At 42.7% G+C, this 26,052-nt stretch overlaps 1 protein-coding gene across 3 annotated transcripts in view; it reads right to left on the bottom strand.

Annotated features, from left to right (window-relative positions):
- LOC123509703 (transketolase-like) overlaps positions 1–21,464 on the bottom strand; it is a 30,228-nt gene extending 8,764 nt beyond the window's left edge. The window contains exons 1-6 of one of the 3 annotated variants that reach the window (XM_045264200.1): positions 13,733–13,769; positions 12,001–12,339; positions 5,871–6,016; positions 4,424–4,613; positions 3,875–4,109; positions 2,255–2,525 (exon numbers count right to left, since the gene is read on the bottom strand). In XM_045264200.1, the coding sequence (XP_045120135.1) occupies positions 2,255–2,525; positions 3,875–4,109; positions 4,424–4,613; positions 5,871–6,016; positions 12,001–12,134 (976 nt within the window). In that variant the 5' untranslated portion in view covers positions 12,135–12,339; positions 13,733–13,769. Of the gene's footprint in view, positions 1–2,254; positions 2,526–3,874; positions 4,110–4,423; positions 4,614–5,870; positions 6,017–12,000; positions 12,340–13,164; positions 13,202–13,732; positions 13,770–21,250 lie in introns of those variants that run through there. The other 2 variants (XM_045264199.1, XM_045264201.1) reach the window with 2 other exon arrangements.
- Between the last annotated feature and the right edge of the window lie 4,588 nt (positions 21,465–26,052).

The following is a 26,052-nucleotide window of genomic DNA, read 5'->3' on the forward strand; positions in this document are numbered from 1 at the left end:
TGTGTGTATTTACCTAGTTATATTTACCTAGTTGTAGTTTTACAGGGCCTGGGCTTTATGCTCGTGTGGCCCCATCTCCATATCTACACTTCTCCAATCTTACTTTAAAAGTATGCACACTCGTTGCAGACACTACTTCTTCATTTAAACTGTTCCACGTCTCAATACATCTCTGCGGGAAACTATATTTTTTAATATCTCTCAGACATCTTCCTTTTCTCAGCTTTTTACTATGCGATCTTGTGCTTCCGATGTAATATTCGTCTTTCAGGATCAGTTTCTCATTATCCACTTGGTCCATTCCGTTGATCAATTTATAAACTTGTATCAGGTCTCCTCTCTCCTTCTTTGTTCCAGGGTTGGTAGATCCATAGCCTTTAGTCTCTCCTCATATGTCATCCCTTCAAATTCTGGAACCATTCTTGTAGCCATTTTTGTAGCCTCTCCAATTTCCTTATGTGTTTCTTTTATGAGGGGTCCACACTACTCCTGCATATTCCAATCTGGGTCTTATTATAGTACTTATCAATTTCTTCATCATTTCTTTGTCCATGTAGTGAAATGCTACTCCAATATTCCTTAGCAAATTATATGTTTCTCTAAAAATTCTATCAATATGGCTTACTGGTTGATTGTTTTCTTCCATCGTCACTCCTAAGTCCTTTTCCTTTTTACTTTCTCCAGTTCTACTCCATCTCCCATCTTATAGATTCCCACAGGTCGTCTTTCACTCTTTCCCATTTCCATGACATGGCTTTTGTTCACATTGAATTCCATTTCCCACTTTTTACTCCATTCCCAGATCTTATTTAGGTCTTCTTGCAGTATTTCACAATCCTCTTTTGCTTTATAACTCTGCACTCTGCAAACAGATTTATGTAGCTGTTCCTTCTGGCATGTCGTTAATATAAATGAGGAAAAGTATTGGTGCCAATACTGACCCCTGTGGCACTCCGCTTTCTACTGCTCTCCACTTGGACTTCATATCTTTAACTACCGTCCTTATTTCTCTCCCCCTCAAATAATTTTCTATCCATCTCAATGTGCTTCCTTTTAAGCCACCCTTCTCCTCTAACTTCCATAGTAATCTTGCATGTGGCACTTTGTCAAATGCCTTTTTTAAATCCAAATAAATACAGTCAACCCATCCTCTCTCTCTTGTACTCTATCAACTATTCTAGAATAGAAACTCAATAAATTAGTTACACAAGACCGTCTTTTCTAAAACCAAATTGGCTATTTGATATTAATTTGTTGTCTTCAAGGAACTCGATCCATTGTTTCTTTATTATTCTTTCACACATCTTGCATATTACACTAGTTAGTGATACCGGTCTGTAATTTAAAGGTTCTTCCTTCCTTCCGCTCTTATATATGGGAACCACCTCAGCTCTTTTCCATTCTACTGGTACTGTTCCATTTTCTATTGAGCATTTTATGATGTTGTATATAGGACTTGCTAGTTCTTCCCTACATTCTTTCAGTATTCTGCCTGAGACTTCATCTGGTCCCATTGCCTTCTCTTCATCCAGTTCCTTCATTAACTCTTTTATTTCAAGCTTGGTTACTTTAATCTCTTTCATATAGATTGTCTCTCTATTACCCTGTGGCCTTTCAAATTTGGATTCCTTAGTAAAGACCTCCTGGAATTTATTATTTAATAGTTCTGCCATACTTTTTGGGTCTTCCACCATCCCGTTCTCTCCTTTTAACCTTTCTATTGTTTCTTTTTGCCTAATTTTTCCATTTATGAATCTGTAGAACAATTTTGGTTGCTCCTTACATTTTTCGACAATGTCCTTTTCAAAGTTCTTTTCCTCTTCCTTCCTCACCTTAACATATTCATTTCTCGCTGCCTTGAAGTTTTCCTTATTTACTGGATTTCTATTTCTCCTCCACCTTTTCCATGCTCCATCTCTTTTCTCCTTTGCCCTAGCACACCTTGCATTAAACCAATCTTTCTTTCCTTCTTCTTTAGGTCTATATTTCGGGACATATTCTCTGACTCCTGTTTTGTATATTTCCAAAAATAAGTTATACTTCTCTTGCATCGTCTCTGTGTGTGTGTGTGTGCGTGTGCGTGTGTGGTGTGGTGTGGTGTGGTGTGGTGTGGTGTGGTGGTGTGGTGTGGTGTGTGGTGTGGTGTGGTGTGGTGTGGTGTGGTGTGGTGTGGTGTGGTGTGTGGTGTGGTGTGGTGTGTTTGTCTTTCATGCATATAAAGTACATCATCCATCAACAAGTAGGACTGCCTCACCCTTTTTGTAGCTTGGAGGTGTCTGCAGCCTGATGTTGGTGATATCCACTTCTGGGGCATCCTGGTGGAGGGGCTTCTGAGGCACCAGGTTGTTGGGACCACTGTTCTTTATCTGACCTTCTATGTGAGTGATGATTTCATCTGCCTTACTGCCCAGGGGCTTTCCATGCCAGTTCTCTGCATCCTCAATAGCTGGGAAGCCCCTGCCCTTGTAGGTCTTGGCCAGGATAGCAGTGGGCTTGTCCTCTGTTTGGGCAGCCTCATGGAATGCCTACAAAATATCAAAAGCATTGTGAGTATTTGGATCAGTCTAATCACTTCACAAAACCAATTACAGGCAATCCCCGCTTAATGAAGGTTCATACAACGAAATTTCGCTACAACAAATGTTTCCTTTTACTACCATCTGCTCGTTTAACGAACACCAAACTCGCTTTAACAAAATTTTATCCATAGAATTTTTTCCAAGTTTGAAAGCCCCGCTGTATCACGCAAGCCGACAAGCTTTTGAATATACCAGTGCCTCTCGTGGACAAAATGCGCACCACTCACTCCCCTACCCTTCCCCGCTCACAGCTCAAAACAATAACAATGTCCAGCACCAGCTCGTCTTCCTTTGCTCAACAAGCCACCAAAACGCCGTGCAACCAGCCCTGCAATGTCGCCTAGCATTGCTAAGACGACCAGGTAGTCTCTTACTCTCAAAGTGAAGTTGGATATTATTCACAGACACGAGAGGCCAGAAAACTAATAGCATTGCTTGCCACCATCTTCACTCCATCTACTGTCTCTACTATTTTCAAGTCAGCAGACTCTATTAAGAAGGCTGGTGAGACCGTATCTTCCTTACAAGCTAAAAGAACCACCTGAACTCGTGACTGCAATGGATAAAATGGAAAGCCTAGTGGAAATGTGGTACACAAGTTTTGTATGCAGTATAATGATGCGCTCTTTGTTTACATTCCACAGGTTGCTGGCTAGCGTGTTTCCTGCTCCACTCTCCCTCCCTTCATAAATTTAAGATCAACATTATAAAGTTACTTACATACATACATTAGCGTACATTATAATGACTGTCTTAAATTAAACTCCTTAAATGTTTAACTTCATAATTTCTACTTTCATTAAACCTTTCACTGTACTATGATACACTCTCGCTTGTTTACTCTCAATGGAAGTTCAAGTCAGGGATCAAACTTGTTATAATTGGTTTGCTTAACAAAAATTCGTTTAACAAATGTTTTTTAGGAACATATCCCATTCGTTAAGCGGGGTTGCCTGTATTTGTATTGTTACTGAACAGATTACCATGAGCTATGTGCCTCCACTGAATAGTAAACTGCAGTTTCTGCATAAATGACAAGTAAGAACTTTCAATACTAATTTTAGAGACTATAAAAGGCACAAATGGATCAAGCAAATTTCAGGGTTCCTAAACAGCTCACATTTGCTGTGATTGTGTGGAGCAGATAGATTCTTCTAAGTCAGTAATAAAGCATAGGAAGAAATAGAGGCTCCTCTGCCGTTGCTACCAGCTGTCCCTACGACTGACGGACACAGCTATAACAGTTTGTGGAATGCAGGCTATTGTCTCCTACAGTTTCCTCCTTCAAGGCTTACCTTGCACAGGGCTTCCACATCATGTCCGTCCACCACCAGGGCATTGAAGCCGAAGCTCTGCAGGCGAGTTCGATAGATGTCCATTTCATGCTGGAAGGCAGTAGGTTCAGACTGGCCAAGACGGTTGATATCAAAGATGGCCACCAGATTGTTGAGCTTCTTGATGCCAGCAAAGCTCAAAGCTTCCCAGATGCTGCCCTCGGCACTCTCTCCATCACCAATTAGACAGTAGGTCCTGGAGGAAAATTCACATTCCACTTTATTTACTTTTGGACAGAACAATGTTTATCATTTTGCTTACTGTTCTTATTTTGCACTCAAGCATTAGATGGCTTGAGCATCTGTGACCAGAGCATTTTATGACTAGACCCAAATGTTACTTTCCTTGTATATTTTCCTCTGACATTACAGTGGCTGGAACATTTTCATATTGCATGGAGATGAAATGTACAAATTCACAGTTACATTACAATTTTATATTCTGTCTTACAAATTTATCACAACCACCAATAAATGTCCCTAGAGGGGGGCATTCATATTTCCACTCACCTGTAGGAGGCCTTGTCGTAGTACTTGCCAACATAGGCCATGCCACAGGCCACAGACAAGCCCTGACCCAGCGAGCCAGTGGCCACATCCACAAAGTTGAGGCGAGGAGTTGGATGGCCCTCGAGGTCATTGTCAATCTTCCTCAGGTTCATCAACTCCTCACGAGGGAAGAGTCCAGCCTCAGCCCAAGCTGTACACACAGATGTAACCAGAATAAATAGTACATTCAAGAAGTACATGATGTCCTCTTCCCTTAAACACTGATGATACATAATGACTACAATGATATGTTCAGTAGTTTGTTAATTTTCAATCAGTTTTTCATTCTATTCAATGGGTGGGCACACTAACATATGTCACTCACTAAACTTGCCAAAATCATTTCTATTAAATCAGATTTTGAGTATAGGATGCATAACCTCCTCCCAATTTTTATGAGGATGGGTAATATAAAGCACACTGAAAATTACTGAGTAATGAAAATGTACCAATAATCAATCGGTGCTCAGCTAATAAACTTGTATAACTTCACATATGGTAGCTTGCTCAGTTCAGCTTCCAGTGAACAGACTTTTAGCAGTATCAAAACTGTTACTCAGCACAGTAGATACAATCACCAAGATCACTAGTCAGTGATGAGAAGCTGGAGACATGACAACAATTTGCAACATTGTATATAACCAGACAAGACCAAATGTACATAACTGCACTAGTGACAACTCTGTTGTAAGACTAGAACCTTCCTTGTAAAAGTAGTAGATTATGCAAGTGGGGCAAAAAACTCAGGCTATATCTCAACTATCTATAACTGTGTGTACAGATGCCTGATTGACAGGAATACTTGCATTAGAACATTAGATATAGCCATCTATCATGATCACCTTCCAACATTACTCAGGCATGTTTTAATATTTTACATTCATTTGCTGAAGTATGACTCCTCGATAAAGGTCACTTTCAATGTAACTTGTGTATTCCAATAACTTAGAAACAAAAAAAAATAATAATAATAATCTTTACACGGTGTGTATACAACCACAACAATACATTAACAAACAGAGCATGACACCCACATCCGTCAGAGAGAGAGAGAGAGAGAGAGAGAGAGAGAGAGAGAGAGAGAGAGAGAGAGAGAGAGAGAGAGAGAGAATGACAAAACCTGCATGACAAGCATAGGGAACTCCCGGAACCCGTCAGGGAAACACCACGGCCACCAGACCGCTGCTTCCCGTGCCTCCCGTCAAGACATTATGAAACACCTCCCCTCACCTCTACTACATTCAAAAAGACTTTAGGTGACGTTACAGATTTCTAAGGATGCTTTTATGATTCTTGACACAGACTGGTAAGATTGTTACATTTTTAACAGGAGAAACCTAAAAGAACTCGGCAAATTATGTGGCCTTTGAAAAGTCATGGTGAAAGAGCGTTTGAATACAGCTCATACCAGCGTAGAGGATGGGAGCGGCATGGCCCTTGGAGAGAATGAAGCGGTCGGAGCTGGGGTCTCGGGGCTCGCTGACCTTGTACCTCATGGTGTGGAAGAACAACACCGACATCACCTCCGCCATGGACGCACATGATGTTGGATGTCTGCAAGTGAAACGGAGGTGATTAGACTTCAGAGAGAGAGAGAGAGAGAGAGAGAGAGAGAGAGAGAGAATATCACTGACAAAACACCCGTAACAAAACTACGATAACCAGTCAGGAAACAATAAACAAAATGTAGATAAAAGCACCCAAACGCTTCAACTCACGAGCCTAAAACATATTTCACTTCCTGTGTCGATGGAGTAAACACGATTAAGCCCACTTTCAGTTAAACACTCAAGAAAACCCAAATAACTTCTACTACAGTCTATTGGTTTAAGAAATTACAGAATAAGCATCCAAACGTCTAAGAACAAGGGCTTATATCTAACTTAGTGTGTCTGGGAAAATAAACACAAGTTCACTCTCAGAGTCTACAAATAAGGCAAGTTTCTATTCCACGTAACGAGCAAGGCGGCGGCGCTGACCTCGTTAATAACAATAGGAGGAGCAAGTATGGCGGGTAACGGTGGAACGCCCAGCCGTCTGTCGCGGTGGTTAGCTAACGGCTAGGTAACTAATAAAACTGTTAGGCTTACACACACACACACACACACACACACACCGCGTAGTGTAGTGGTTAGCACGCTCGACTCACAATCGAGAGGGCCGGGTTCGAGTCCCTGGGCGGCGAGGCAAATGGGCAAGCCTCTTAATGTGTAGCCCCTGTTCACCTAGCAGTAAATAGGTACGGGATTAACTCGACGGGTTGTGGTCTCGCTTTCCCGGTGTGTGGTGTGTTGTGGTCTCAGTCCTACCCGAAGATCGGTCTATGAGCTCTGAGCTCGCTCCGTAATGGGGAAGACTGGCTGAGGGACCAGCAGACGACCGAGGTGAATTACACACACACACACACACGCACGCGCACGCACGCACGCGCGCACACACACACACACACACACACACACACATTGGAACGAAATGGTGTGTGAAAAACAAACATCCAATTTGTAAGAATAAGTGAGATAAAAATATACAAGAGGACAATGGTCTGAGTCAATTCTGTATACTACGATTAGTTACACACACACACACACACACACACACACGTTATGTGAATAAAGATAATCTGATCCAATAATACAAATAATTACAAGCAGTTTAGTTTACATAGCTTTATCCAGCAGTATAGAGTTATCACGTGTATCTGTCCCCATCTCTCTCTCTCTCTCTCTCTCTCTCTCTTAGGCACACGTAACATGACAGACGGGAAGAGACAGCCACTCAGCCACTCGGCCTCAGCACAGCCGCAGCACCAAGGCCATACAGACAATCGCCTAAACAAGAAGATTGACGGAAAGAAAGGGAAAAGAAAAAGAGCCATCAACAACGGCTAGACAGACAATTGCTTTAACAGGTTGAAAAGAAAAACAGTCATCAACAACGGGTAAATAGACAATTGTTTTAACAGGTTGAAAAGAAAAGGAAAAGAAAAACAGCGCCATCAACAACGGCTACACAGACAATTCCTTCAACCAACTGACGGAAAGACAAGGAAAAAAAAAATAGAACCAACAACGCCAAAGCCGGTCAGACAGACAACCGTCGCAGAAAGAAAAGAAAAGGCAGATCAGAGCCTTGGAAATAAAGACCTAGAGGAAAGATTAAAATAACACAGAAGAAAGAGGAAAAAAACTACATCCTATAAGCAAATGGCAAATCAGACAAGAGACAAAAGCCAAACAAAAAGCAAAACCATAAACTTTCCTTAACACACCAAGTTTCCAAAGATAACAGACATTGGCACACCATCTCAAACTTGGCAAACACACACACACACACACACACACACACACACACACACACACACACACACACACACACACACACACGGTATATACATGACATTGCTTCACTATAGGTATCAATTTCCCAAGACAGACTCACACAGACAGTTTCACCAAAACGTAGCCTATAAAATGTTCTCACTAACCTCAATTTCCCAAGACCAGCTAACATTTGGCTCTGTTGTAACGGCCACTCACCGACCAACGCCTGTCTCTCTCTGCCTGCCTCGCCAAGCTCTATTAACTGTTAAAATCAGGGTGACTTCTTGAGACACCTCAAAACACATCAAATCATTCTTATTCCTACTGAAAATCGTACAAAACTAGATACGTACTTTCAGATATAAGATTCTACTCCACACAGCACGCAGCTCATTCATTTTAAGACAGTGCCGGTGAAACAGTGAAAACATAATAATATCAGCCCTAAATAAGAATATAAGAGAACCACGGGATTCCAGAATACATTAACACTCAAATTAACAGCATTTCTACTGAAACGATCTGTTAAGGTAGATTTCTCTTGCCACGTAGTAGTAGTAGTAGTAGTAGTAGTAGTAGTAGTAGTAGTAGTAGTAGGTGGTGGTGGTTACTGATCAGGCACAATAATTAATCAGCGTTTTGAAAGTGTTTGGTGGCGCAACACTTCAGCTGACACACCTTGGAAGAATTCAATAGTACAAGCACATGTAAACCCGCCGCTCACTGAGAGAGAGAGAGAGAGAGAGAGAGAGAGAGAGAGAGAGAGAGAGAGAGAGAGAGAGAGAGAGAGAGAGAGAGAGAGAGAGAGAGAGAGAGAGAGAGAGAGAGAGAGAGAGAGAGAGAGAGAGAGAGAGAGAGAGAGAGAGAGAGAGAGAGAGAGAGAGAGAGAGAGAGAGAGAGAGAGAGAGAGAGAGAGAGACAGAGAGAGAGAGAGAGAGAGAGAGAGAGAGAGAGAGAGAGAGAGAGAGAGAGAGAGAGAGAGAGAGAGAGAGAGAGAGAGAGAGAGAGAGAGAGAGTCTCCTTTGCACCTACGGCTGGTGGAGAGAAGACGCAGGCGATGGTCATCTCGCGGTCGCCAGGAGCCTCCAGAGCGGTCTCAGAGCAGCTGTGCTTTGGAGGCAAGGCTCTGTCTCTCCAGGACCACATCAAGGTCTTAGGGGTGACGGTGGACCGCTGCCTGCGCTTCGACGGCCATGTAGGTGCAGTCACCCGACAGGCGTCTCTAAGAGTCTCTGCCCTGCGGAGGGTGGCGGGAACGCTTGACCCACACGGCATCATCACGCTATACAAGGCGCAGATACGTCCGTGCCTGGAGTACGGCTGCCTGTCGTGGATGTCAAGTGCCGCCACCCACATGCAGAGACTTGACAAGGTGCAGCGACGAGCTCTACGTCTGGCGGGATACGACGCACACCAGGACGACCTGCCGCCACACACCCCCGTCACGTCGTTGGAGCACCGACGAGATGTGGCAGCGCTGGTGGTGTGCCACAAAACTCAGGTGCAAGGAGTACCGCACCTCCGACGCCTGGGACTTCCACCACGCGCTGCCCAGAGGCCCACGCGAGCTGCTGCCACCAGTGAGCAGACTGTGGAGGTGCCCTTCTCCAACACACGGCAGCACCAACGAACATACAGTGCCCGGACCTCAAGGATGTGGAACGCATTCACCACAACCACACCCCAGGTGGAGGACATGTCCACCCAGCAGGTCAAGGTGGCAGCACACAGGTGGCGTGGAACGCAGGCCACTCCTCTGGTGCTAACGTAAAAGTTATTAATGTAAAAACAATATTCTTAATGTATCTAAACTATTGTTAGGCTTTTAAATAATTCCATACTCAACGTGGAATTTTAAGCCGAATATGTAAATATATGTACTATGTTTAAATAGAGAGAGAGAGAGAGAGAGAGAGAGAGAGAGAGAGAGAGAGAGAGAGAGAGAGAGAGAGAGAGAGAGAGAGAGAGAGAGAGAGAGAGAGAGAGAGAGAGAGAGAGAGAGAGAGAAAGAAAGAAAGAAAGAAAGAAAGAAAGAAAGAAAGAAAGAAAGAAAGAAAGAAAGAAAGAAAGAAAGAAAGAAAGAGAGAGAGAGAGAGAGAGAGAGAGAGAGAGAGAGAGAGAGAGAGAGAGAGAGAGTGTGTGTGTGTGTGTGTGTGTGTGTGTGTGTGTGTGTGTGTGTGTGTGTGTGTGTGTGCGCGCGCTGATACTGTCAACTAAACAAACAGAGCAGTACCAACAACTCACTTATATCAGACTTTACAACACTGAAAATATGACTACTACTACTACTACTACTACTACTACTACTGGTGGCTGTTCAAACACCAATAAACACTGTAGCATGCTCACCACGTATTGCATTACACGACTTAACAATGTCCCAAGATACAAGACGTATTTCAATCCCTAAGTATTTTTTTTCTTAGTAAATTCCTATCATTGATCACTAATTCAGGAGATATTCAACGTCTCACTTCACTTCAGGAATTAGTCACCGGTAAAAGCTCATCCTACTTCCGTTGACAAATTACAGGACTCTGTTAACTATTATACCTGGGTGCTCTGCGTTCTATTAGGTCTTTCCGGGAACCATCACGTGCATTAACAATCATCCTCTTCCTCCTCACTGGTTGCCTCCCTCCTTCCCTCCTCACGAACTACACACCACTCCACATACCTCATTCATATACCGTAATTAATTAACTGCTCTAGAGGCAACACACCTATATCGACAAGTACAAGGACGGTACCTATATGGATGCAGACCGACATTAAAGAATTGGTGGGAAAAAGTAAATAGATAAATCGATACTTTACACATATCTATATTCATCTTAGATTCATACTAAACAATAAACCTACACTATACTGCAGCGGAATTATCGATAGCCTGCCCCTGATTCATACCAGCTGAGTTATGTTTGATGATGCGGTAACCGGTGACTCAGCCCGGAGAGAGAAACGCACTGCATGTGTTTCTTAAGTCAGTATATCTACGAGGCAAACATCAGAACACTACCCAGAAGAAATCAATACAGATGTGTGCAGAATTATACACCCACACCCACACACACACACACACACACTTATTCCTCTGTAGTGAAGGGCCAGCCACCAGGCAAGCCAGTCCAACACTCATTGCCGGCTTGATATGAAACTCACGTCTCTACACAATGCAACTTCCACAGCCCACTGCATGCTTCAACTGGCCATCAATACTTAATAGTTATGAATCATTGCACACGTATTATTTATGCAGCTTTACATGATCAACTGACCATTCCACGTCCGTCACTAACACTCATGCACGGTTAATGAGTGACAAGACGCCACATCACGATAGCTTACAATTGAGTGAATAAAGAGTATGCATGGCTTATTCAACACTTAACAGCATTTCTCACATACCTTCACATCATAAAACCAACAAAGGTAACAAGAGACCCAATGAAGGAAGATACCATTTTCAGAATAGTCACAAGGATGACCCAAAATATCTTGAAACCTAAAAAGAATATAAAAAAAAGTTCCCTAGGTAAAGAGAAGGCACAGAATGATAGAATGAAAGAATGGGAATACAAGTTAACGGTGTTAAATGAGCGTTAGAGATAGGAGGTACCCCAAAAAGTATCCCCTTTAGCCCATAAATTCCCGTGAAAAGCCCACATGGTATAAATAAATAAATAAAAAAAAAAAAAGAGTGATGGTGTAGTGGGAGTGTGGTGCAAGGTAGGGCAGGCATCATCAGGTTGTGGTGGTGTAAGTGGTGCAGGGGAGGTGTAGGGTGATGCATAGATTTACACAGTATCCATCAGCTTGAACGTGATGGCTAATTGCTTCAAGTCAGTCTGTGTGTGGTAATGGTTGAGTGTATCGCAATGAAGGTAGTCTTGTGTGTGATGGTAACAATTGATATGTATGGGTAATGTACACCTTTAAGGAAGTGGAGTGGTAGTAGCTATGTATAGTACTTGTAATAGTTGACGTCTGTGGTGTACTGATGATTATAATGTATGGAAAATTGTACGTACGGTAAAACAATTATGGTAATGGGCAAGAGTAACGGTAACGGAAGGCGAGTATGGCAGTGGCAAAGGTGGTGTATGGTAAAAGCAAGCATTGTAATAACTAAGTGCAAGACAGGGTTACTGGTAATAAAGTCGTGTCAGACGGTGGTGATGGTAGTTTGGCTGTAAAGAAGAGCCAAGCAGCACGTACCCAGACCCCGCCGCCTCGGTGCTCTTGATGGACAACACCCGCAGCTTGTTGGCGATGTCCTCCAAGTCCTGGGTCTTGATGTCAGCCATGATCGCGGCGCTCTTCGGGCCCAGACCAGACAACGTACACCCCATGCGGGTCCAGCCGACAATGATCTTGCTCCGTCCAGAAAATTACCTCTATGTACGAGGCCACCTGGCAACCCCTCACGCTCGGGCCAATCACGGCTCGAATTACACAGGTGAATTCCTGCTGCGACGATTACTTATGTGGTAATTAAAATTCTTTATCGGTAATTGTTGCTAATTATTGTCGCCTGTGATTGTTTGTCCTTTGTTCCTGGGAATAATATGAAAATAGTATTTTAAGTGAGACGATGACTAAAATTAATTAATTAATTATATTGCCAAGGGCCTTCCCAGTCTTGATCGTCGTCAATATTAACAATCGCTCAAGTGAAGGCGCTACTACTCCCCGATGACACTACTGAGGCACAGTCAACACGTCACTTGTGACTTAATGATTCAGTCACTCGGAATTCTATTGCATCGCAAAATGGCAACACTGAAACACGTTTGCCGGTAGAAAAAAGTAATTTGTAGTGTTGCATCCTTTGGTTCAACAGGTGCAAGCGTGGCCACAGACACACACACAGACGGACGGACGGAAGAAATGCAGACTGTGGCAGGCAGGCAGCACTAGTGCCTCTGCATTGCCAGGCAGCGGGACACACCGCGGCTGCCAAGGGCGTGGGCTGCCGCTCGTGAATAACGCGAACTATATAGAACAGTGTAGAAATTCTCCACAAGGTTAAATGACAAGCTTTCCCTCCCAAACCACAAGTCAATACCACCGCCGCCAGCCAGCCAGCCAGCCAGCCAGCCCCCACACCCGGCCTCTCTCTTATTTCTGATGTAACACAACAGTATTGAACAGAAAACATAACACGCTGTCCTACTTATACATATAATGCTTAAATGTTCCTCCTCAGGGGAAAATGCACCTTCACTTCACTTATCTCTGTTTTCCTTCTTCTTGTCAGTGCCATTTTTACGTTCCACATGTTGCATTTCCAGGCCTTGTTAAAAACCTCGGCGGCGCCCCCCTCCCCCGTCCCCCTGATCCCGCCACACACTCCTCCACCGAGGGCCGCGCTTGCTTCACCTCGCTGCACACAAACGCCCGTTGCAACACAGGCCTCCGTCACTCACAGCTGTACAAGATGCACTGGGAGGGAACAATCACACACGCACATACTGTACACCCGCCACCACGCCGCTTGGTATGCTGGAGTAGAAAACGGTAGTGGCTGTGGGGGGCCAGGGAGCGGAATTCCTCCCACAGTCGATCCTGGACGCGGCAGTCGCTTCTCCTCCCGCCTAGCCACCATTTATGCGATGATATTTCGCACACGCCAAGGGCAGCGATTCCAAACTTTTCAGCGTCTCATTTCGACTTCTTACAATAGGCTCTTGTGGAAAGTTGAAGTTTTCTCGAAAAAAAAAAAAACTGAATAACTTTCATGTAGTGGGAAAACATCCATATGAGCCTGGTTTAACCTCTACATAGAGCCTATGAAAGTCCTCAAAATCGTAAGCTTCCAGTGTGTTACGAATCATTACATGTACTGCACACCAGGTGGAAGATGGCAACTCTAAATTAAAACGTGTCGACAAATTATGTGTCCTGGTATGAAACAATTAACTCCATCACAATCCTGTCACGTATATACCAGACACACACACGCGCACGGGACACTTGCTCCTTAAAGACTGCGTGTGTGAGGAAATACTTTAACTTGACTACCACTACTAAAAAAACCCATGAATCGCTTATATCATACAACACTGGGAAATTCACATCGTCACCTCGCACCTTATAACCTTAAACGACCGATCAATATGCTGGGGCCACGTTTACTTAAGCTAGGCAAGGGATCACGCACGCAGCAAGGGCAGGTATGGAAGTAAAGGGTCACAAATTGATGCCACAGAACAGTAAACACAAAGCACAATGTCGGACGCTCGGCTTGCACTCAGGAACTCGCCCGCCTTTCCCTCACACTCGCATTTATATAACCTCCGTCACGCGCAATCATTTGGCCTACAAGGTAAAAAATAGAAAATCATTTATGTGCACCACGCTTTGATGTTGGTAATCCTTGGGTGTACTGAAGTGTTTTGTGCTTGGAGGTGTAAGGGTGTAAGGGTGTAAAGGTGTGTGTGTGTGTGTGTGTGTGTGTGTGTGTGTGTGTGTGTGTGTGTGTGTGTGTGTGTGTGTGTGTGTTTTCCGGCAATGGAGGGGACCTTATGAGTATATCCGAGAGAGAGAGAGAGAGAGAGAGAGAGAGAGAGAGAGAGAGAGACCACAAGGGAGATATTCAGTCATTATCAAGGCTGTGATGTGCGAAAGCGTGTAGTTGTTTGTGGGTACACGAGAAAGCAAGGTCTTCACACACACACACACACACACACACACACACACACACACACACACACACACACACACACAATCCACACACACGAAGACAATCCATGTAAATTAAAGGAAAAAAAAATAGCACATCAAATACTCTAAACAAAATACGTATATATAAATCGTATGTATGCTTAATGTACACTAAATACAGAGGAGACATTCTCTTTTTCCCATTCTTCACGTTACCAGAGGAGCCTTAATTAATTCAAGGGGACTTTCCCACGTGAACGGTTACTAAAATATGAAAATGAAGCAAACTTTCTCATCGTGACTTCACACTTTATGCTATCTCTTCTCTATCGTTAAACACACACACACATAATAGTAGAGAGAGAGAGAGAGAGAGAGAGAGAGAGAGAGAGAGAGAGAGAGAGAGAGAGAGAGAGAGAGAGAGAGAATATTAGTAACAATTTCCATCCGCCTCTTAGATCTCTCTCTCTCTCTCTCTCTCTCTCTCTCTCTCTCTCTCATCACCCGTGACTCACAGTATTTCTTTCCTAGAGACAATTTCTCTCTCTCTCTATCTCTCTCCCGTGAGTCGCATATATTAACGCTCATTATGAGAAATTCTACTGTAAGTTAACTGCAGTTACCAAAGTTTCTCCAAGACTCAATTCTATTCCAATAATCAACATTAATGAACACAATCGCTAGTGACCCTTTTCGTCACCACTGATACTTCCTCGCTGAACGATAGAGGTTCAGGATAAATGGTAGTAGTAGTAGTAGTAGTAGTAGTAGTAGTAGTAGTAGTAGTAGTAGTAGTAGTAGTAGTAGTAGTAGTAGTAGTAGTAGTAGTAACTTGTTTAAAGTACCGCAATTCGTATTTCTTAACGAGAGAGAGAGAGAGAGAGAGAGAGAGAGAGAGAGAGAGAGAGAGAGAGAGAGAGAGAGAGAGAGAGAGAGAATTTCAAGGTTGTCATAATATTCTCCTAGTTTAAAATTCCCGGGCCTTCCCTACACCCGTCTTTTCCCGTTCTTCCTGCCGTCTGGCGTCTGCTCCCGACACAACGCTCAATAAACCTTTCCTTCAGTAATCCTGGACAAGCTTTTCTATGCTTCGTCAAATCAGTCTAGGAACGTGACTCGAAAACCGGCCGCCCAGTAACAATGGCGCCTAGACTGTCTGGAGTCATCCCTGATTCCCTTACCGAGTCTACCGACACGAGCGACATGTAGCCAGCCACCTCGCCACCGCAGAGACCTTAAACTGGTCAATCGAGGATCTTAAACCTCTGTCGGATCTTCCTCCCTCAACATACACCTTTGCTCCAGACAGGATTATTGCTTATTTTATATTCTTGCAGTAGTGAACGTTTATAACGATCGATAGACTACCTTATTGAGCGTTATCTGAGGTGACCAGAGTGACCTTGAGCGGGGTGAGTCGCCTGAAGGTCGCGTGGCAGACCAGTGGAGTAGTGGCGGAGCGTGAGGGAAAGTGACGCTGGCTGCCGACATTCACAAAGATACCTCACAACAAGGGCAAAGTACGGCTGCCCTGGCCGCTACTGAGCCTGGAGTTTTACAAAAGAGCGAATCTATATGTTAAAAGAGCGACAACATTTTACAACAATTGCGCGTCTTAATTACCTCTTCCGTTAGCCAGATGTAAATACCTTGGCGAACTGAGTTATGGCATATTCACACTTCTCTTTATCCACTTTCTTTGGGACAGCTGGCATGCCGGTACTTCTGATTTTCAAGTACGTTGTTGCTTGGAGCTTCTTAACTACATCCATGAAGATGAAAATGGATGGGTGAGCTTTGTAAAATTGTACGTTGAAATGCGCATGAAAGGATTCAGCCGCATTGTTTGTGCGATTGTCGTTAGAGGGTACTTCAGCCCAAAGCACTTGTGGAAACTTGGAATGAGGTGTGACATAGTTATTAACGAGATAGTTTGCATAATTAGAACATTTTTCATTCTGTGGTGCGCATGACATCAGTTCCTCAATAAAACAGTCTTCAATATCAGCACGATCAATGAAATGGAGACCATAAGATAGTTTTAGCCACTGTCCTATATCACTGTTCATGTCTTTGTATTCTTTACTTAAGCCAAGGTTTTGGATTTTCCTCCACCACGCCTGCCCTAAATGGAATCTACAGCATTTGATGATTGCATCCAGAAAAGTTTCTTTCAGGATAGTGAGCATGGGGAATTCAAGATCCACGTGTATAACAGAGGCTTGCAGTTGCAGATTTTTGATAAACAAATATCATGTAAGCATTTCCACATGGTTCGGTAAATCTCCTCCGATTTACCTGGTAAAAGAACATATACTAAAGGAATATAGTGGCCATTACATAAGCCATGGATAGAGTACAGTTGATAAAAATATTTTAGACAATTCTTAATGGTCCCGTTAATAAAAATGTACAGCGTGGAATCACCAGACACACTGACCAGTTGTATGGAAGTAACAGACAAGTTTAACTGGCTGGCCCCGGAACGAGGTAGGGGTGGGGGTTGGGGGTGGGAGGATAATGAGGCAGTCAGGTCGTCCGCTCTTTTAATAGTATATTTTGTCGCTCTTTTAGAATACTCTCATTACTGTTTCGCCGCTTATAGTAAGAACAGCAGTGGTCTTCAGCGTTCAGACTAATGTTCTTTATCATTTTACCAAGATAGTTGTTATTCGAGAAAAGAAAAAAATATTATAACTAGGCTTTTTCTACCTTTTTTCAGCCCTTGACCAGATACATTCTTTCAAGAAATAACTAAAATAGATTAATAAAAGCAATACTGATGGAACGAGAGAATTTGAACAAGGAAAGAAGGAAAATTTGTTACTTTTAATGGACAGTACAAAACTCCGGTGGTTTCATCAGGACCGAAAGAGGAAAGCAAGTGATAAGCTAGTGATAAGCGAGTCAATGGGGGCTTTGTAAGACTCAAACCTGCCTCCTTTCTTTTTCCTATCCCATTCTGAACCAACGCTGATCCTGTAAACATGTAATGAAAGTGAGAGAACCAAGAACTTAATCAAGGGCAGAGCATGGTCAGTATTATGATCCTGCTTTTCGCAACTTGGACACTTTAAGAAAAAGAAAGGAAAGACACAAAACCTGCAATCAATAAATGTTAATGCCATTCATGATTCATTGAATAGTACAAGCTTTTTGCTGTGATGTTTATCTAATCATTGTCGTATCTCCCATTATGTGAATTCGTCCCATCCACGAACTTCATCCCTGCCATACATTCCAGCTTAATGCATAACTGTGGAACACCTAAAAGACGGTTCACTTGCCTGGTGTTCCCCAACGAGTCCTTGGTTCCATTCTTTCGATGAGGAAGTTTGTCACTTTCTCATGATGCTGAAAACAATATATTTGCTTTCCCCGCTGGAACACGTGAAGGCGAATACCAAAGTAATTACCACATGCGAACGTGAGTGTACAATGTAATTCTTCACCCAACCACCATGGCCAGTATATGATGCAAAGGTTGTATTTCTAAACATCTCTTAAATAGGCTTTAATAGAAATCATGGATATTTCAAATTTTGTTTTATGATTCTTCAGTCAACATGGGTTCTATACCATTAACGAGTACAACAATCATAAGAACTCGTCTAACTATTACTGAAGTTTTTTTTTTCTTTTTAATGTTGGAGCGGGAATTTGGCCAAGTGCAACAAAAACGATTAAACAAAAAGGCCCATTAAATGCCAGTCCCCGTGTAGACCAGAGAGTTAGCCAAAAGAACGGGATAAATGTTTTAAAACCTTCCTCTTAAATAAGTGTAGATCACAGGAAGATGGAAATGCAGAAGTAGATAGGGAGTTCCAGAGTTTAACACGAAAGGGATTAATTAATGCTTGCGAGTACTAGTTAACCTTTGCGTTAGAGAAGTGGACAGTCACGTGTTTAAGACACCGGGATCACAGAGAAAAAGGACTCCAACTATTCTAAATGACTTCGAACTGGACGGTCTATGACAGTGGTTCTCAACCTGTGGGCCATGGCCCACAAAGGACCCACGGAAAGAATTTAGGGGGCAATGGCGAGTTGTTGCAAATTATACATTTGTAATTAATTTTGGAAACTTGAATAATAAAACTGTATAACTGTCCTGACAGGAAAAAAAAAATCGATTAATTTGTCAAAAACAAAAATAAAAAACTCAGTTACACAATATTGTTACGTATGCATGTGTACGTGTGAATGTGTGTGCTAACTTGTAATTGTTTGCGCAATGTCAGGGTGGTATTTAGGAGATAACGAAGGGGAGCCACACGATTGTTAAGAATTCATGAAGAGGGAATAGAGACAAAAAGACTGAGATCCACTGGTCTACAACTTCGCACAGCCCATGGAGCAGTGCGGCCGCAAACTCAAACACTTGCACCTCACGCATGCACACATAACTCCTTAAGGGCGAGGTGATGCTTGAAAGAACTCACATTCCGCCTGAGCTCACCTCCTCACCTTCGCGGTCACATTGTGGGTTAGTTTGTGCACTAGTTCTTCCTTTCCTACTCCCTCACTTCCTCCACTTCCTGTCTTCACAGAGCATCATTTATAGACCTTCTTGTCTTTACATGTATTGCCTTTGGCCTTGACTAAACAAAGCGGAAGTGGCGGGGATGGCAACAGCAGCAGCAGCAGGAGTAGAAATAGTAGTAGTAGTAGTAGTAGTAGTAGTAGTAGTAGTAGTAGTAGTAGTAGTAGTAGTAGTAGTAGTAGTAGTGGTGGTGGTGGTGGTGGTGGTGGTGGTGGTGGTGGTGGTGGTGGTGGTGGAAGAAGAAGAAGAAGAAGAAGAAGAAGAAGAAGAAGAAGAAGAAGAAGAAGAAGAAGAAGAAGAAGAAGAGAGAGAGAGAGAGAGAGAGAGAGAGAGAGAGAGAGAGAGAGAGAGAGAGAGAGAGAGAGAGAGAGAGAGAGAGAGAGAGAGAGAATGCACATTAACTAAATCTTTAAGGAAATTACGCTTAACAATATAATCTTGAGAGCCCTTCCTCCATAATTGAACCAAGCCAAAACACACACCAATGATTTACTAACAACTCGCTATACGCTTACAATATCTGGGTCCACATTTTGAAACATTTGGGACCATCACTCAATAGCAGTTTTTTTTTTTTTTTTATCCCTTATTGTAACCAGATAAAAAGTTAACTTGATTACGCGAAAATACTATTATGTCAAAATACTGAATAAGTACACGTAGTAAGAATAATGTCGGGATGGCATGTTTTGAGAAGACGTTTATTGATTATCATGTTTACTAGAATTTTCCCGCGAAGTGTCACTGCCAGACTGATCACTCTAATGGTATCATCCAGAAAATTAACACGTTTGCACTGTGACAATCAAGCAAAGAGGCTATTGATGCGGGCAGCAAATAGTGCGGAGGTGAGGAGCCGGCGGTGAGTAGCGAAGCGTTGTGATGTCATGACAGGAGGAAGCGAATAAATATTAAAATATATACGAAAAGTCCTTATACGTCGATCTGCAGGAGAGAGAGAGAGAGAGAGAGAGAGAGAGAGAGAGAGAGAGAGAGAGAGAGAGAGAGAGAGAGAGAGAGAGAGAGAGAGAGAGAGAGAGAGAGAGAGAAACACTTGCCCTAAAGCTGTGTGATACTCATTCCAGCAGCAAATACTTAGTTCAAAAAGTATTAAAAAAAAAAAAAAAGTGAAAACACGTTCTGTAACCGTCAGATGTTCCCCACACCCCGCCCCTCCCTCGCACTCCGCCTCACGACTACTCCACCTCTCCTCCGGGGCCGGATATGGGTGTGCGAGGAAGCAAGGTAATGTTGGGGGAAGGTGGGTGTGTGTGTGTGTGTGTGTGGAGAGAGAGAGAGAGAGAGAGAGAGAGAGAGAGAGAGAGAGAGAGAGAGAGAGAGAGAGAGAGAGAGAGAGAGAGAGAGAGAGAGAGAGTTAAACATAGCTTAATTACTGTATGTGTCTATCCAACTATTATAGCACAGGAAATTCATACGTCAGACAGCACTGAGACAAGGTAGTACGTCAGACAGGAATGCATTCAGACAGTTTCTCTGAAAATGCAGTGCTTGGTAACAATGAACATACCCTCTCATTTTTTCAAACCCATGTATTAGGAAATTAACTTTTTAATCATGTTCGACTTCTTTACGTTTGATGTAAAGCGGTCCATAATAGTGTTTTGTGTGAGTCCCCGCAGCATCTCAACCCTGATACTGCAAAGACAGACCACTGGAACAAGTTAACTAGCCACTGAGAACTACATAGACAGGTTACTCAGGGTCATTATTATCCCAATGGTCTGCCAGCTCTTTCCCATAGTCTCTTGTGTTACGAGTACCTGCTAAAAATACTAAGGTTTCCCACTGTTTTTAGTATGTATTCCGTATATCGAGGTCACCACCCATTATCGACCACATCCCCTTGGTGGTTCACGATGGTTTGGTTGTTGGTGTTGCTATATGAATGCATACAGTACCAATCTCAAAGTACCAGTGTTTAATCTATACGACAAACTATACTGTATTATTGATATTCTCTCGTTCATTTTGAAATTACAAACGATGACAACTTTTTTTAAATGAAATGCACTTATGATCTGATATTAAGACTCTGAACTTACCACAGGGTTTCTTTATATGGAAACAATTGAACTTGCAGTTTTCATTGCAAAAATCAACCCGTAGTTCTTCAAAATTTTGTTGAAAACATGAAAACTGAGACGTGGCAACATAGCTGATGCCGGCAACTACTACCACTAGTATCGCCCTTCCAAACCCAGCCTCACATCACCACCACCACACACATTCAGTACTGACCCTGAATTACTGGCTGATGTCGATTTCACTGAATGGATGCGCAGTTTGTTGGCAATGTCTTTGAGTTCCTGCAGGTAGTTACTGTCGGGCTTGTGGTATTCAGACATGTTTGGCGGAGGCACGTTGCGTTATCAACCGAGGAGGGAGCCACACTGACTGTCTGTTTGCGGGCGCCGGCTGGCCAGACCCAGACCCAACCCACCTGCCCGCCGCTGCCACACTGGTCGGTTGTAGCAAAGACCGAAAAAAAGAAGTTCTGTACTGTCTTTGGTTGTAGGTAGTTTACTGGCAAAGTGCAAGTTGTATTTCAAGAACTTCTTGTAATAAGAAAATAAATAAATAAATAAAGTAAAACATACTTATATCTAAAATACCTTTAACACAAAACCTAAAATCTACATCTACCTACCTACTTAATTACATCACCTACCGTGACATCTAGAAAAGAAATTTATTTTTCACCAGTGAAAGATTATTTAATACATTATTTCATACCTGTACTAATGAAATAACAATAGTTCCCTCCTGCATAACCACTACATTTTATGAAATGCTACTTAATTAGTACAGTACCAGTCAGCATCCTGATAACTACTATACTGTATATTTCAATAACTGGACTGACTCTCTTACTTACCTACATGAAATGAATTTCTAAGACAGTTTTCTTTACCACCCGTATGGATAATAAATTTGATGTAAGCCTACCACACAGTAACCGTATTTTTTTTTTTTTTTTTTTTTTTTTTGTCAAGCTTGCTTTCATCAGATTGAAATAGAAGATTTAATATAGAAATTTTCAGGTATGTTTTCATGATCTTTTAGCATGAATGAGAAAAGAATAAGAACCTGGCTGGTCTTTGAAAAAGGTATTTCAAGCTCATTTGTGAGCTCTTGGTGGAAGGCTGTTTACAGTAGTTGTTGGCCCGTTGGGCATGATGCTCAAGATGCACAATGGTTGTGCAATCCTGAAAGGATAAAAAAGAAATAAAGTATACAAATAGTATTATATCAATATAAACAGACTACTGAAAATATTAGAAGAAAAATTTCGCGTAGGTAATAGTCATTTAGCCTTGATTGAAGGTCAAATAACACCAACTTGCTTTCCTGTGTTAAGGCAGGTTCACACGTACCAATTTGCGACTGAAATTTTACGTTAGTAGAGTTTCCCACTCAAAATCGGTGCCTAACAACAAGACCAACATGTTGGTCTTGTTAGTTGATTTCCCACTTTATTTACGTTGTGACGTCACGGAGTAAGCTTTGAAAATGTGATCTCCAGGTACAGAGATGTTAGAGTTGATTTGATTTGATTTGATTATTTATTGAGATATCAAATTAGATATGCTACATATAAAATTCACACAGCTCAAATGGGCAATGGTACATAAGTATCCATCATCCTGAACTAGTTATGTATTATCACGGAAAGAGCCAGTGACTACAAGCCTGATCGAAATAAGTGGAGTGCTGGCAAACCAAGTGGAGCATACTGACAGAACTCTGAAGGTGTCTCTCGCTCTCTCTCTCTCTCTCTCTCTCTGCAGGGATGGCGGCGCAGGAATTCCTGACGGAGAAAGGAAACTCTGACCAAAGACTGATTGACTGATTGATACATTTATTGTTGCATTAATAATGAAATACAACAAAGGAGATAAATGGACCTTGCCACCCACCCCTGAGCAAAGACTTAAGATTAAAGTATAAAAAATATATAAATAGACAGTATACATAACAAGACTACAAATACTTGAATAAATAAATACTGATATTGCACACCTTATTGCATACACATCCTACAGTCTGGGAGCAAATTGAGGATATTCCTTGAATATATCCCTGAGAGTAGGAGATGGTCAATGAGGCTATACAAGTCATGTTGACCTTGTGGCCTAAATTTAGCAATGAGAGGACATTCCATGATATAATGACGCAGTGTGTCCCCTTAGTGCAGCACAGCACACAGCACACACCAGAAGTACTGACTTCCCAAAAGTATTTATAGCCTAATCTAAGCCTCATTGCCACCCTGTTGTGTGATGCAGTGTGTCTCCCATAGGTATAAACACAGCTCTGGGAGACACGTACATAGTGAAGACTAATGCCACTGCCTCTAGGGCAACAAAGCTACAACTGATCACTAATGCTAATATGTACAAAGTCCTTAATGCTACTCTTAACATAGCCCAGAGGGTACTCAATGCCAGGGTCCACTGTGTCGTCTTGTAGGGCACATTGAGCAAGGCGGTCTACCTTTTCATTTAGTGGGATACCCACATGGGAGGGTATCCAGGTGAAATGGACCGTGGCATCAGCACCTTCTAGGGCATGGATGAGATCAAGACACTTATTAACTAGATCACAGTCCATGGGGGGAGATAGACTGAAGAGCATACAATGCAGCCTGATTGTCAATAAAGAAATAAACATTCTTATGGAGAGGCGCCACAATATGGTGTGCCTCCAGAACAGCATACAGTTCTGCCCTAGTGGAAGACATGTGTGCAGGGAGCCACCTGGAAACCTCAGTGTCAGTGTAGTGATTGGCAGAGATGTAGTCACGGATGAACAGCCCACATCCGGACCTGCTGCCATTGACTGACCCATCACAATACACATGAATAGCCTGAACGTGGGGGAGGGGTTCTTGGACAATTAGGTCATGAACATGTCTTGCAGCAGATGAGGGAGCCAGTCCCTCTTGGGCTGATGCAGTGAGTGAATATCAACACTGACACGGTGAGGGTTCCAGGCGGGTTGGAGCGATGACATAACAACGTTAATACAGGCCTTGGCTACACCTACACTTGTTAGTACTCATAAGATCTTCCTGAGGTGAGGGGTTGTAGGAGTCCGAGGATCATGGTCCCTTTATAGAGTCTGAGCCCATGCATAGCATCTGACCATCTGTGCAACAAATAATTTCCTGTATCCTACAAATAATTCTCGGCAGGTGCAGTTCAGCTCTGAGGATCTCAATCCGTGCAGTCCTGGGGCATCCCAAAATTATCCTCATGGCTTCATTCTGAATAAGCTCCAGGGGAAGGAGCTGGCTGGCACTAAACTGTATTAGAACAGGGGCGGCATAATCAATGAGGGACAGTACGACAGATATATAGAACATTCTTAAGACTGGAATGGCAGCCCCCAGGCCCGTTTCCTAGCAGCTGAAGTGGTGCTAGACGTGGCAGACAGAGGTCTCGAACATAGTGGACGGCTTAGAGAGACTTCCTGAAGCTCATCTGAACACCCAGGTACTTGTGTGTATGAACTCTAGGGATGGGAACATTGTTTACGGTGGGCAGTCGAGAGACCTTCCCTTTAGCTTGAAATTTTGTTTTGCATTCATTAATCACTAGTCCCACTTGGACACACAATGCTGCTAATTGTGACAAAGCTAACTGGAGAATCCTGGCTGTGGGGCATTGGAGGAGTATGTCATTAGCATAGATGAGGACCTGGGTGCCCTGCAGAAAGGAACAGCGCGCAATTTTGTCCATTAAAACATTGAAAAGCATTGGACTAAGGACTCCACCGTGGTGTTCCAAGCTCAAAAACTTCCTCAGAGGAGACTGCACCTTGAAACCAAACCTGTGCTGTTCTATTGTACATACAACTAGTCCCTGATCCATCCTAGTAATAATTCACCTTTGACACCTTTGAGAATGAGTTCCTCCATAATAACATCTTTGTTGGCCTTGTTGACGGCACCCTTAAGATCAACGAAAGCTCTGCAGGTAGCATCCTTATTTATAACACACTCAACAAAACAATGACTTGTAGAGTGACCTTTTAGGGAAGCTATGTATATTGCCATGGCCCACCTTATATATAAGCCTATTCAATATTACCCGTTCCATCATCTTACACAGACAGCTGGTGAGAGATCACGAGTCACACACCTGTCGCCTGGACTTGCCCCGGACGTTGTTGACGTGGTGCCATACCTTCCGAGGGACCGGGTCCTGTGCACCTGCTTCAGGAAGGAGACCCAGTACTTTTTCCTTTCCTGCTGCCGCAGATCCGTGAGGAGTCGAGCCAAAGTAACCATGGCATCCCATGACCATGTGTTCAAGCAGAAATTAGAATTGATTTTGAGTGATCACGCCTACTCAATGGCTATAGACTAATAGAGGTCTAGGCCCGATTTGCGAGCCACTAATTGCTGACCAAAGACTCTACCATTAAGCAATCCATCCTAACCACTACGTATAAGTAAGATGGTGATAGTATAGTAATTATTGTAAAATAATGAAACATAACATCGCCTTAAAATTACAGTCCATTTCATCTTAAGTACTACATAAGAAAACATATCAACCATCACAATCATCATAGTACATCAATGTACAGTACATATAGTTACACAATACACTTATTTGCCTACATCATACATATATACATTTTTATATTTGCTTAGCGGTATTTCTATTACTTAATATATACAAGGGAAAGATTAAAGGTCCATATGATCTGTTCCATCACAAAGAGGGACTGGACATATCTGCTGGTAGCCCAACCTTAGTCTGGTACAAACGCTGTCTTTCCACGTCATTCTGTGTCTTCCATACGTAAAATTTATTTCATTTGCCACTCGCACATAATGTCTTGGTATTTCACTAGTACCACATTTAGCTTGTATCTCAGTTTTTTTCATTTTCCGCATTCACACTTCTTATTTGGGTTTTTATCTGCTGTAAGGTTAATAAGCACTGAAAGTCCACACTCATCTTTTCTGCTCCACTTTTTGCAAGTCGATCAGCCTTTTCATTTCCACTGATTCCAACATGCGATGGAAT

This window comes from Portunus trituberculatus, chromosome 27 (assembly GCF_017591435.1).
Source record: "Portunus trituberculatus isolate SZX2019 chromosome 27, ASM1759143v1, whole genome shotgun sequence".
NCBI classification, from domain to species: domain Eukaryota; kingdom Metazoa; phylum Arthropoda; class Malacostraca; order Decapoda; family Portunidae; genus Portunus; species Portunus trituberculatus.